The following is a 13,720-nucleotide window of genomic DNA, read 5'->3' on the forward strand; positions in this document are numbered from 1 at the left end:
TTAGGGTAAAAATCTCATTTTTAACAACTGTAAGCTGCCTTGCTGTTGGCTTCGAGGAGGAACACCATTGGAAAAATAAATGAAATGGGGCTGAATGCAAAGATAAATAATGCAGCCTGGTTGTGGAATTGCTAGCTGCAGCCCCAGAGCCTGCCCCAACTGTTCTCTTCTTGATTAGCCTTGCTCAGACCTTAGAAGAAAGAAACACGGCTGGGCTAGCGCTGCCTCGATTCCTGGGCTGAGACTGAGGAGCCTTCATCCTTGGCAACAGCGCACTGACTCAGTACCTGAGGCTGAGGAAGTACAGCTTCAGGAAAGGCTTAGCATTTCACCACCACCAGCTGCCCTCACCATCCTCTCATTGAGGAGCAGCCGCAGAGGAGGAAAAGCCAAGTCTTTCTTACTAACAAAGTCCACCCACACGCCGCACAAGCTCTGAACACACTGATATCAACTCAAATAAAGGCTTTAGCAGAGCAAATTAGGCCTCTGTGTTTTTAAATAATGTTGTACCGAAGCTGGAAAGTCAGGAACGCTTGTGTGATGCCAGTAAGCAAGTGTCTCAGTCCAGTGCAAACATGGCAGGGATGTCATGTGAGATAGCAATCTGTTGTGTTTTATCAACTCACGGGTCTTTCTTCTGTCTGCAGGGCTCTTACTGGGCCATCGACACCAACCCAAAGGAGGACGCCTTGCCCACGCGGCCAAAGAAGAGGCCGCGGTCTGGAGAGAGGGTGAGTGTGATGAGAGAAACTGTGTCACACTGCATATTCTCATGAAAACACATTTTCTCTACATATGCTGTTCTTCTGCTAAAGCTTCTGCTTCCATCTCTTATTTGGTTCAGTCTTTTTTTCCTGTGCCTCTTCTTCTCCCTCAATACTCGTTTCCTTTTGCCCTCCTTTCTCTCCCGCTTTCTCCCACTCTTTCTCTACCACATGCAGACACACACATGCAAACAGACACACACACACACACAGAGACTCAGTAGGAGTTCATATCCAGACTTTATGTAACCGCCTCTCCATGCTGCTTCGCTAGCCTGTCATGAAGTGGGCTCCTTATTAATAAACTATGCCCCAGGCAGCCATTACATACATTACATTCTGCACTCACTTTTTTTAACAAACATCAATTAATGCAGAGCTGTGCACGCCAGCTATTCTGAGCGGGAGCTTTTGTCTTTAATTATGGATGAGCTTCGTCCAGCGTTACGTACAGCTGCACAGGTTTTAGTGAGCCGCTCAGATTGACCTGGCCCTAGGGCATCCCAACACAGCGGGCTCTTGACTCCTCCTTCCCCACAATGTGGTTGACCAGAGGCTACGAGGAAAGGAGGATTCTGTTAAGCTGGGGAGGCAGACTCGTCCGCGCACACACACTCTCACACGCTATTGTCTACCACACACATACACAAGCACCGAGACGACATAAAACTTAACATGCCAGTCATGTAATTGCCCTACAGCATTGAAATACTATCACATTCATTCACCAAACTACTTTTCTTTGCTGGGGAGATTTTATAAACAAGAAATACAAAGTAACAGGTAGAGTACGTTGTTTTTAATATGCTGCTCAGAGTAAGCAAAAGCTCTCCGTATACAGTTCTGTTCATTTAGGCATGACACAATAGGACGCACCATGTGAAGAGTTTTGTATTTTCTGTAGGACACATGCGTCGCGCTCACCCTTCCCCCCTCTAGACACCGTCTGCCTACAAGGCATTCCATTAAGAGTCAGACATTGAAATTGAGAGTTTGTGAAATCTCATTTATGTTTATCATGAATTAAAAATGGTATTGTTGGCAGCCAATCCTCTTATAGTAAGCAGTTTTGGGAGACAGGCATGGCAGAGTTATCTCTCACAACAGTGCGGCAAGACGAGGGTATGCATGTGCGTGCGCGGCCGTGTGTATGTGTGTGCACATGTGTGTTTGGGTGGGAGGTGAGGGTGGGGATGGGGGCTGTCTCTGTCTTTTCAGAAAGCACAGTTCAAATGTGACCTAAATAAAGGTGTTGCTCTGTCATATGAGAATGGTCTTGGGTTTGTTTGTTTTTTTTTTTTTTTCCCCGCATCTTGCTGGTGGATATGTATCTGACGCTGATCCGTGTAGAAGAATTGTCAAAAACATAAAATGGGTCTTTCCATGAAACCTGCAGTGGGATCTCGTGTGTTTGATAATTGGATAATGTTTGATTTATTTTATTTTTTTCTGCCTCCACACCCCCGCCCCCAACCCCCACAGGCTTCTACGCCGTACAGCCTGGAGTCGGAGTCTTTGGGGATGGAGTGTATGATCTCTGGAAGTGCCTCTCCAACGCTGGCAATCAACACTGTGACTAACAAGGTACTACAGCCAGCCATCCAGCCTCCAGCTCCAACACACACCTGGCTACACGGCTGCACCCTGACCCCACCCACTTCTCCAACCACCTACAGCACTATTCCCCACAGAGAGAGGAGCACTCTTGTGGAGGGGAGATACACGCACACATGCACACGCTCATATGCCTAAAGCTTCTCTGCAATGCAACCCACACCAAAATACACAACTATCTGCACTGCAGCACCGTTTTCCTCTACAACAACAGGCAGCAGGCTCTTGTTATCTCCAGTACGGAAATATGATGCTCACACTGATACTTAGCGCTTTGTAACCTGATAGACCTTACACACTCCCGTGCAGACTTGCAATAGGATACTCCTCATACTGCATGGGGTTTCTGTATTCGCACCTGTAGTGGAGGTTGACGCCCAGCGTCGTGTTGCTCGTTCTGCGGCCACATTACGCTGCCACACAACGGGTGATCACCCCTGCTGCTGGTTCCGTCTGCTCTCAGTAGTTTTTTATATATGTGTAAAAGCTTGGAAACACTTGTACATCACACAGCAAAGCAACAGGGACTGCTAGCTGTTAGCTGTGAGTGTGCTGCTCACTCTGAAATTTAAATAGGCTTTTTAACCTTAAGCTCTCATCCTCTGGGCCCAATGGGGGCAGCTCTCAGGAGTACTTTTAAAAAGCCTACAAGAGTCGCTTATTCATTTGCTGCAAGCATTACAAAAAAAAACAACAAAAAAAAAAACAGTTTAATGTGAACAGGGATGTTCATAGGAAAGAAGAGTTAGCGTGTATGTGACGGGGCCTCTTAAGCTCTGAGTTTGAGGCAAAAGTCTGAGCATATGTCGGCTTGTGTTATAACTTGTGTGCACATGTATGTAGAGTACGTTACAGAGTGTTTCTGCTTGTTTTGACGAGCATGTCATTGACAGCTAGCCAGGAGCATTGTCTATAGAGAGCATGTAGTTTTTCATGTTTCTGTAGCAGACAGATTCACAGGCCAAAGTGTGGAGAAGGATGAGCCTTTTTCCTCTCTGATTGCAACAAACAAGCACTTGCCACAGCACCGGTCTCCACTAGTAATGACTGCATAATGAGGCCATAATATAAAGAGCTGACAGCTAAGAGTTTGGATTCCTGCTGTCAAATACCTCCAGTCACATAACTCAGAAGTGTAACAAGCACAACACTTTAAAACAGCACAAATGTGACTACTGAAGAGTCAGAAAGTTTTGATTTGCCTCTTTATGTTCACTTGATTGTGAGGGAAAAACTAACAGTGGTAAAGTGAATAGAAGACAAAGTGGAATTGCAACAGATCTGAGCTAACTCCTCGGAGAGAGCTTGTTTCTCACTGTCTTACACTGTAAACACACGACAGGCCACGCCTCTTTGGTGCAGTGTGCCAAGCCACAGGAATTCCCTCTCTCTGTTTTTCTCTCTCTCCCTTTCTATTCCAGTCTCTCCCTCCTTCCCGCCTTCTCAGATAGACCAATGAGAGACGCTGGAGGGATGACTACTGAACCAGCGAGAATCTCTTTTCTCTCTTCTTTCTACCGTCGGACATTCCTCACAAGATTGTCCTGCTCTCCCTCTCTCTTTTTTTGCGCCTTTCTCACATAGACTCAGACCCCCCCCTCCCCCAAAGGTTGTGTTCTGAGGCGGCCCTCAACATTCGCGTGAATGTGATGAAACTCTGGCACTGAAGTGTGATGATGAAGGGAAAGAGAGGATTGTTGGAAGTCTGTTTGCTGATGAATAGTCTGGCCTTTTTTCCCCCCTCCTCTCTCTCTCTCTCTCTCTCTCTCTCTCTCTCTCTCTCTCTCTCTCTCTCTCTCTCTCTCTCTCTCTCTCTCTGTCTCTCTCTCTCTCTCTCTCTCTCTCTCTCTCTCTAATATCGCTTCCTTCTCTCTTCTTCTGTCTGTCTCTGTCGGCTCAATCCTGCATGCAGGGATTGTGCTGAACACTGGCTGGCATTGTTGGAGACACCTGGGCCAATCTTGCTTTGATTTCATAATCCATGTCTCATGCTCCAGATTAGGCCCCCATGTAAAAGACACCTCTGGCTTTTTACTTAATTCACTGCTAAGAATAGAACTGACTGGTTTGCCTGCTAACTAACACCGTACACAGTATTTACTGTGGAGCCACTCCTGCCTGTATGAGCATGCTTGCCTTAGTCTGTGTTTTTGTGTGTGTTTTTGTGTGTTATCCTACCTTTGTGCACATATGTAGCCACAGAAATGGGTGTATTTGTGTGCGTCATACGTTTGTGCATGATTCTAAGAATGTGGGTGAGATGAGACTGGGTGTTCGTCTGTGACGATGCGTGCTTGAGTGGGCGTCTTCGCTCAGGGGACTGTGGGGTCTGCGTAAACCACAGAGCAGTGAGGTTTTGAAATCATCACACTTTATGGGTGAGTGGAGTAAAAATAGATTGCGGTGAGGGACTTAAGGCTAAAAGCCTGTTTTATGACTTCATTACACATAACATTTATATTTCTGTGGCGCGCTATTTTTGATTAGCATTGTAGGGCTGATTTTGTAGACATGCTTAAGCCTTCAGTCTTTGCTGCTCATTGAATTCCCCTTCACGCTAATGAACACTGGAGCCAAGCCCACATTGAGTGGAGGAAGGCTAGAGTTGCCTAATGAGCTTCTCTTACGATCCTCCCCTCCCTCAGCCTCACTCCTCCTCCTTGAACAGTGTTGCGTGGATTTGCGCCCTCAGTTTCATAAAATCACGTTATTTCTATCTCATTTTACCAGTGCGGCAGCCAAGCCCCATATTAAAAGCTTAATATGATTGGACGCTCTCACTTGGCATGCGGATTCAAACCAGGATGTTAGTCAGTCAGTCAGCCAGCCAGCCAGCCAATCAGTCAGAGCAGAGAAGGCAGTCAGGGCTGTCTGGGTTTCCTTGCCTCCTCGTGGCCTCTGTGGTCGCAAGCTGCGGCTCAACAGAAAGACAAGAGGCTTCAGTCCACTGCTGCTGCTGAGGCAGGGCGCTGGGCAGGGCCAGCCCAATCTGCCTGCCTGAAGGCTACTGCCACTGCTGTCTCATTGTGCTGAGCACAGAGCCTGCTCTGTTCCACTCACAGTGATGAGCAGAAGCCACCATGCTGCTCTCAGTCATGGACGAACACACACACACACACACACACACACACATCCTAGGATACCAGGCCCTCTTCCACTGCAACACCATCACTGCATTAATACCATTCCTTTCTCACAGTACAAAACTAAACACATTCCCTATTCTCTGTGGGTATCATTATATTCAATATCTGGATTGTTCTTCTTATTATTGTTTTAATTGTCTAACGGCGCACTTTATTTGGGAAGGGTGGGAGGGCTTAACCTTGTTAGACCGTAATTAAGATTGTCGTCCTGAAGTGCTTTGGCTAGTTTCGCTGCTATATTGAAAGGTCAGTGTCTCGGCAGCACTGAAATCCTTTGTTAGCTGTCCCAAACGGATTTGCGCTTGGTGAGCAGATGTGGCTGACATCGCCAGTAGTGTGACCTTTAGTGATGGGAATGTCTCAGCTGTCTGCAGACCCCTTTACACGTTCAACAAGAACCCCTCAGTGACTGTGGGTGGTGTTGAGCAGCACCCTGTGTCTCCCACACACACACTCTCAATAACGGGAAAAAGAAAATACTCTGCCATTATGACATGTCATTGCATGCAGCACACGCACATTTCCACAGTGAATTACATTGTTAACTATAGACCAACTTTACCTTCCGTACCCATTATCTCAGAGGAATGCTGACATGCTCCACCATTAGCAAGACTTGAGATGACAATGGTAACAGTAATTTGTGTGTGCGTGTGTGTGTGTGTGTGTGTATGTGTGTCTGAGAGAAAAAAGCTAATGTACATTTATGTGTTTCAGGTGGCGTTGTATAACACAGACCAGGAAGGGAGCGATAGTCCAAGAAGCAGCCTTAACAACAGCCTGTCTGATCAGAGTCTGGCCTCTGTCAATCTCAACAGCGTGGGCAGCGTGCACAGCTATACACCGGTAAGAGCAACGTCATTCACTCCACAATGATGGGGTACATTTTTAGAGGTCTAGAGTTGAAATTCTGTACTAATAATCAGTAATCAGAGAACTTGATGCATCAATTAATTTTCAAGAAAAGACGCTCTTATTTAAAAGGGGACCTGCGATGCATTTCATTTTGCCTGCACTTTACAGTTCATACTCTCCATCCTGTGTCAGCTGATAGTGAGTCTGCTTGGATCTACTCGGGTATTAGACATATAGACACACAGGGCTACCCGACCCATTTAGATTGGACCCTGGATCATGGTCTTGGTTACAAGGATCTGAGTCTATCAAGCTGCACTGTGCACTGGTTCAAACATAAAACAACAAAGGTTCTGCCGTAGCATCTTGGTTGCTTTTCTACAAATATAGCGTGGCTGAGTAGAGTGTAGGATGGTGGTAATTTCAATTTCTGTCAGTGTTGCAGCTCATGAACGTCTCTTAGTTGGATATTTTTAACAAGATATTTATATAAATGTATTGTAAATTATGTTTTTTGAGCACTAAGCGCTAAGGCCAAAAGATAAATTCTCATTCTGTTCACATTTTTCAAGCTATGGGGGAGCCTCACTCACTAAATGAATGAAAATGAAACACCACCAGACTTAGAAAGTGTACTGTATCCCATATTTCATCTGATCAGAAAGCCCCTGGAGGTTCTGTTCAGAGAAACCAGCTGTAGACAGCAATAGACCGAGGTTCAGCACGGACATGCTCTAGAGTACAACATCAGGAAGGGGGTTAAGGGAAACAGAGAAAAATGTGCACGCTCCTGGAAGCCAGACAAAGAGAAGCGCTTCCTCTGATGTCCTCCCACCAGAGATGCCCCCTCTTTGGTGTGGTCCTCCCGCATCCTAGAGTGCTCCCTGCTTCAGGCGCTGGGCATCGATCGGCTCAGCCTGATGGATGTGCTCTCTCTCTCTCACAGCCAAAGCAGCAGCTCACAGTAAACACTCTGGCTTTATTATCACCTCTCACTCTTATCCAAGCCAGACTGTGCGCCATGCACTTCAGCAGCCTGCCCACATCTTGGAAGAGGAAGATGTTATGATCAAAAATTGGACGTGACTTCTCTTGTAAATGCTAGCCCAAAGTGGACACAGGTTAGGTCCTGCTTTGTGAAATAGCAGCGGTTTTGCATCGCTGCCCTTGTTGTGATGAATCTCGTAGGCAAACTCGTTGCCGGAGGGAACACAGCTTGCTGTCTCACACCCAGGAGCAGTGCATATGATAACATTGACTGCCCACACAAATAAATGGATAAAATGGCTGCTTATTTGTACAAGGTATTGCTATTGATTTTGTTTTAAATACATTTTGCTTTGCCACCTGAGTATTGGCTTTGTGTCCATTCGAGTTGCTCTCTTAATGTTGTGTGAGCCAAGGCGGTAAGCATTGACCTGGATTGTTGCAGTTTGTGTAATTGTGCTTTAAATGTTGTGTGACTGACACCCCTTCAGACAGAAACAAACATTGTTTACAGTGGTTCCTCAGAAGAATCAAACCACCCTCATATGTGTGTGTCTGCTGCGTGTATTCACACTTTGCATTAAATATTCTAGAGGTTTTCTGTTTTCTGTTTTTGCGGCTCCATGACCAGATGAGCATGGCGAGTATCTTTGAAAAGTATGTATATTATTGATGTGTATATTTGAACATTATAGTGCGCCTCTCTTGGCATCAGTTGTCCCTGTAGACAGTGTTGCAGATGTAGCAGAACTCTAGCCAGTGTTTTTATTTTCAGAAAATCTCACAAATTAAACATTAAACATCTTATCTTGCACTCCAATATTGCTCCATTTTGTAAATCTTTATCCTCTTCATCTCCTCTGTCCCTAGGTGACCAGTCACCCAGAACCCGTGTCCCAGTCTATGAGCCTCCAGCAGCCCCCCCAGTCCCAGTACAACATGCCAGACAGGGACAAGCAGCTCCTGTTCTCTGAATTTGAAGATCTCAGTGCCTCCTTCCGCAGCCTTTACAAGTCTGTTTTTGAGCAGTCCTTCAGCCAACAAGGTGAGTGGCCTCACCGGAGCATCAAGTGGAAACCTAATCGAGAGCCTAAGCTTCACTTATCAAGCTAGCATATTGGAACAGGATGATTCTCAAAACGATTTTCCTAATGTGGCTTTGCTCTTAACAGCTGGGCTATAGAGAGTCTTAAGCCACTAATTAGGCTTACTGAGAAGTGAACAGGTATTCAACAGACTAGTCTATAGAGCAAATCTATACTATGTATTTTCATGGTCCTCTGCCAGAGCCATGTGGAAAAGACCTCATTTCACATTCAATAGCTGAGTCTGAGAATTCATGTCATAAATATTTCATTAGAGAATATAAAGAGACATTACAGCATTTATTATATGGTTAATTCAGAATTGATACAGTATCCTTCTTGCTTTATATTTTTCAAATTACATGAAAGCTATCTGTGTCTTGTCATGTTTTGAAATGTTTTCTTGTGCAGGCTGCGTTTCATCAGAGTGGAAGAGGTTACAGGCAGCCCAAGTCCTCAGTAAATCTGTTGGATTGAGGTTCATTTGTCATAATGATGGGGAATTTGTCTGATATAATGCATAGTGGTGGATAGAGCACAGCTTTCCAAAAGCCTGTGAGTCCCAGTAGAACAAAATGCAGTTTTGCTTGTAATCTGATTGACTGATAAACAAAGAGCGCTTGACAAGCGGGTTATGAGCAAAGTAGACTGAGCTTTCTGTGTATAACCTACTTTCACAAATCAAATGCATTTCATGCTAATGTTTTCAAAGAGTTCCTCTCCTTTAATCTATCATCTATGTTTCATTAGTTGAAAGTTGTTACCTTTTTTATGCGCATAAAAGTGAAATCTCGTAGTCAGACAAGCTCTAGCAATTAAAAAGCGTAAATAATCGAGCTAGAGGATTTCACACTCTGCCGCTGTAGACAGTGAGCTAATTCACTGGCTTTGATAATAGGTAATGAGCTCGCATTATTATTCTGGTGCTGCGTTAATTGCTTTCTGTATTTCCCTGGTTGGACAATGGGCTTTCTGTGCCGATAAGAGATGCACCTTTGTCACCCCTGCAGTGAGTGTTACGTGCCGATTGTGGAGGTGCAGGGCTAGAGTCAGCTCTAAAAGCACTCCAGTGAAATAGGTTTACTGTGCCAAAGCTGTGAAGGACAGGGCCTCTTAAGACCACTCCCCGCCACTCAGATGATTGCAGTTTGGGTGTGCAGATGTTCATGCTCCAGTCATGTCTGTTAAAGAGCCGCGCAGCAGCACAGTGAATTTGTCAAAGACAATCCAGAGCCGTGTAGCTGGAGAGGAGACAGCAGCTTGGGCTCGTGAACCTCAGAGACACAATTGATGCTGAGTCATTCCCTGATACAACAAAATGGCAGCTGGTCTGTCTCAAGTGCAGAACTACTTAAACACAGGAGGCCCACATCCCATTATCGTAAGATGTTAAGATATATGTCCTTAAGTAGCCGTTTTTACTTGTGACGAACCTGGCACTCTTTGTATTTGTGCTGAAGTGTATTATGCTAATTTAGAGATGAAACAATTAGTCGTTTGTAAGCAGGTATAAAGAAACTTCCAGCCTCCCAAATGTCACAATTTTCTGGTTTTCTAAACCCTCTATGATATTAAAATGAACATCTTTGGATTATGGATAGTTAGTCAGACAAAACGAGCAATTTGAGGATATCACCTTGGGCGCTGGGAAATTGTGATGCACTGTTTTTACTGTTTTCTGGCATTTTATAGCATAGATATATCTATGTTTTATAGATCCATTGATTAATGAGAAAAAAATGATCAGCTGTTAATTAGTTGGGCTGCAACTAATGATTATTTTCATTATCCATGAATTTGTCAATTATGTTCAACTAATCAGTTAGCATATGCTATCATTTCAGTACTATTACAGCTTTTAGTTTTTGTCTTCTGTTTTCCAGGTCTGATGGGAATACCATCAGATTCCTCCCAGCAGACCCACACCTCCTGCTCCTATCAGCACTCCCCCAGTGGCACCATTAGCACTCAGAACAGCCTGTCAAACAACCAACCCAACAGCCACCCCAACAGCCACTCCGCCAACAGTGGCCAGGTGCCCCTGTCCCATCCTGCCCAAGCCCACCCTGGCCACGGCTCACCCCACGCACAGCACCTCCCGCAGCACGGTGGCCCCCACAACCAACACAACCAACACAGCCAACACGCCCAGCACAGCCAACACAGTCAGCACCAACAGCACCCACAGCACTCCCAGCACCCGCAGCACGCTGCGCACTCCCAGCACGGGCAGCACCCATCGCAGCACCCATCCCACGGCCAGCACCCACAGCAACACACGCCACACCCCTCCCAACACACGCAGCACAGCCAGCAGCACCCTTCTCAACACGGACAGCAGCATCAGAGCCTCTCCCTCCAGCCCCATCCTACCCAGCAACAGATGGCCTGCAACACAGGTACGACCCTCTGTCCGTCATTGTCTCCCTTTGAACCAGCGTCGTCATATTGTTTTCTCTTCATCCTGTTCATCACACAAACACGTGAGCGAGAGCTAAGACGAACACTTAACACTTTTACAGCTGAATCCGGTTCCTTATCAGCCCTCATTTTTAGTCATAAAGCATTGAGAAATTATTTCAGGTGCTAAACAGTAAATCATCATCTGATTTATTATCTGTGATGTTGTGAGAACAAAGCAATGCTGCATCCAGTGACTTAAGCTGCGAGAACAGCAGCCTTTACAGTCAACTGGCTCCTCCTAGTGGCCACCGTACAGTACTGAAATGCTTAAAAGCCTGAAAAACTGTTTCATTCGGTGTTACCTTTCATTCATTTGGCACTACAAGAACGCCGCACAGCTATAAAAATGTGATACAGTGAAAATACATCATCTGGCCTTATTGCCTAACCTTCAGTAAATGACAGTTTCTGCAGCGATTACTCTGCAGTTGTCTGTAAATCAAGTAATTAGTAGTAAATTTGTATTTTTCTGTTGAAACCAAAAGTAACTGTATTCTTCACGTCTCCTATCTTGTAATGTTACAGATAGTATGCTGTGTGTTTTTGCAGGTATACTGTCTGACTGGTACCCAAATCTGGATGCACTGAAAGAAAGCTGTCGTATTGCTAGCAGCTATAACTGGGCTGATGTCGACCTTTCACCTTTCCAAGGTGCGGTTTGGACACTATAAGTAGATGTGATTGCATTTACAGATACTACAAAAACAATAACTATTATTTTTTATTTGATTTATTTGTCAGAGATGAAGACTTTTCAAGATTAGACTGTTAGATGTACCTCCTGTGTACTCAAACATGATCAGAAGAAATAAACGTTTAAAGCTAGTAGCTGATAGAACTGTACTGCCCCAGCTTTTGATTGAGTGCTGAAGTGTTGACACTGTGGAGTTGATTACGAGTTTAATTAAACTGAGCTCTTCAATTAAATAACACTGCCTTCAAGTTTAATTACCAAAACACCGAGCTCAGCAGGTCAGTTTATCCAATTACAGTCTAGGATTGCAAGGTAGGATGTTTTTTTAAATATCACCCACTGAAGGTTACAGACATAATGAATATATATTGCAAGGAAAGTTTTGTGTCATGTTTTTTAATTGGTTTCTCATTTACTAAATTTATATTCTTTGGACAGTTGGTTTGTGCAGTTTCATACATTTCATTGTCACAAAGGCACTTAAGTGTAGGCAAACGCTGTCATGAGCTCTGATAGTAACTCTGGTTGTTCTGTCTATATAAATGTGTGTTTTATATTCCTCAGGATTGAGAGAAAGTATGAGACAAGCAGAGTTGAACAACTGGTCCCTGGAGCCCACCCAGATAGCGGACCTCTGCTCGTCCATCAACCAGTTTTTTGCCCGCACCGGTGTAATCCAGCCACAAGGGGCAGTGCAGTCTCCTGTTTGTCATAGCTCCATGCACCCCAACAAACCCAACCAGCACCTTGGCACAGGTTAGACACCCGCTCCTCAACCCTACGACCTTCAGATTCAGATTACACTTTGAGCACCGTAGAGTTTGTGCAGTTGTTGAGGCTGGTTTTGGTTTTATGACATTTATATCATCATATAAAGAACGCAGCTGTGTCTTTACCTCTGATGGGAGGTATTGTATCTTGAAAAATTTAAGCATTTAGACTTTGGCCCTGTTGCTTTATTATCTGTTGGTCTGCTGACCTTATTTAATGGATTTGGTGTCGATCATGACATTACCGATCCACTTCAAATATGGTTTTTTTGTCAATGTCTTGTTTTTACTAACAGTTACTTCCATTCATTCATACTTTTCATTCCTCAACCGGTCAAGGCAGATGGCCGCCCACATAGAGCCTGGTGTTACTCAAGGTTTCTTCCCGTTAAAGGGGAGTTTTTCCCTCCAACCGTCGCCAAGAACTTGTTCATGGGGGAAATGTTGGGTCTCTGTAAATTCAAGAGTACATACTAGACCTGCTCTTTGTGCCCTGAGATAACTTCTGTTGTGATTTGGCGCTATACAAATAAAACTGACTTGACTCAGACATGGGCTGCCTTTTTTAGTGCCACATCCCTGGTGTCATGTTACCCTATATAAAGATTATTCCAGTGAGTTCCACATTGTGAGGTATTCAGATTTTAAAGGTAGGAAAAAGAGCACTGGTATTGGATGGGGACTTTCTCTCCTGATTGGCATTATCAGGAGAGAAAAAGTCAGATCGGTGTATCCCTATTTATTAATTTATACTGAACTCTGAATCTTATAGGTCTTTAAAAAACCAACACACAAGCCCATTTTCTAATGTCTTTATCTCATTGACAGTAGTTGTTTCTTATAGAGCAAACACTCTGGAGTCTTGTTGCACACATCCTCAACGTGTCCGTGCTAAAATGCACCATGAACAAAATTTAATCCGCTTTTTACAAGGTTAAGTACCCACAAACTCTAAAATGTTTGTTATAAAAATTGATGACTGTGTGGGAGAAAGTCATGGATAATTTGACAATAAGTGTAGAAAAGTTTTATGTTTTTGGCATTCAGCTGATTAGAGTATCTGTGTAAATGGAAACAATCATGACATTTTTATCTGTGCGTATAAGTTTTAATTTGACAAAGCAATTAGTTTTTAAGGCTTCCCCCTAAAAATAATTGTGTTCAGATGTTTACTTGAGGTTTTAAATGTTTGGGGGTTTTTCTGTCATGATTCTCTTTTCAGGAAATCTCTACATGGACTCCAGACAGAGCATGTCCATGATGGGTCCCCCGGGATATCCCCACATGCCCCCCATGAGCAACGCACCCACTATAGGTGAGATAAAGTTATAGGAGGGAA

General features: G+C 44.4%; 1 protein-coding gene across 3 annotated transcripts in view; it reads left to right on the top strand.

Annotated features, from left to right (window-relative positions):
• foxj3 (forkhead box J3) overlaps positions 1 to 13,720 on the top strand; it is an 81,858-nt gene that overhangs the window by 63,005 nt on the left and 5,133 nt on the right. For all 3 annotated transcript variants that reach the window (XM_044347681.1, XM_044347684.1, XM_044347683.1), the window contains 8 exons: positions 651 to 734; positions 2,250 to 2,351; positions 6,245 to 6,373; positions 8,240 to 8,414; positions 10,338 to 10,853; positions 11,467 to 11,568; positions 12,176 to 12,367; positions 13,604 to 13,696. In XM_044347681.1, the coding sequence (XP_044203616.1) occupies positions 651 to 734; positions 2,250 to 2,351; positions 6,245 to 6,373; positions 8,240 to 8,414; positions 10,338 to 10,853; positions 11,467 to 11,568; positions 12,176 to 12,367; positions 13,604 to 13,696 (1,393 nt within the window). The remainder of the gene's footprint in view (positions 1 to 650; positions 735 to 2,249; positions 2,352 to 6,244; positions 6,374 to 8,239; positions 8,415 to 10,337; positions 10,854 to 11,466; positions 11,569 to 12,175; positions 12,368 to 13,603; positions 13,697 to 13,720) is intronic.

The sequence above is a fragment of the Thunnus albacares genome, chromosome 4 (assembly GCF_914725855.1).
Source record: "Thunnus albacares chromosome 4, fThuAlb1.1, whole genome shotgun sequence".
NCBI lineage: Eukaryota > Metazoa > Chordata > Actinopteri > Scombriformes > Scombridae > Thunnus > Thunnus albacares.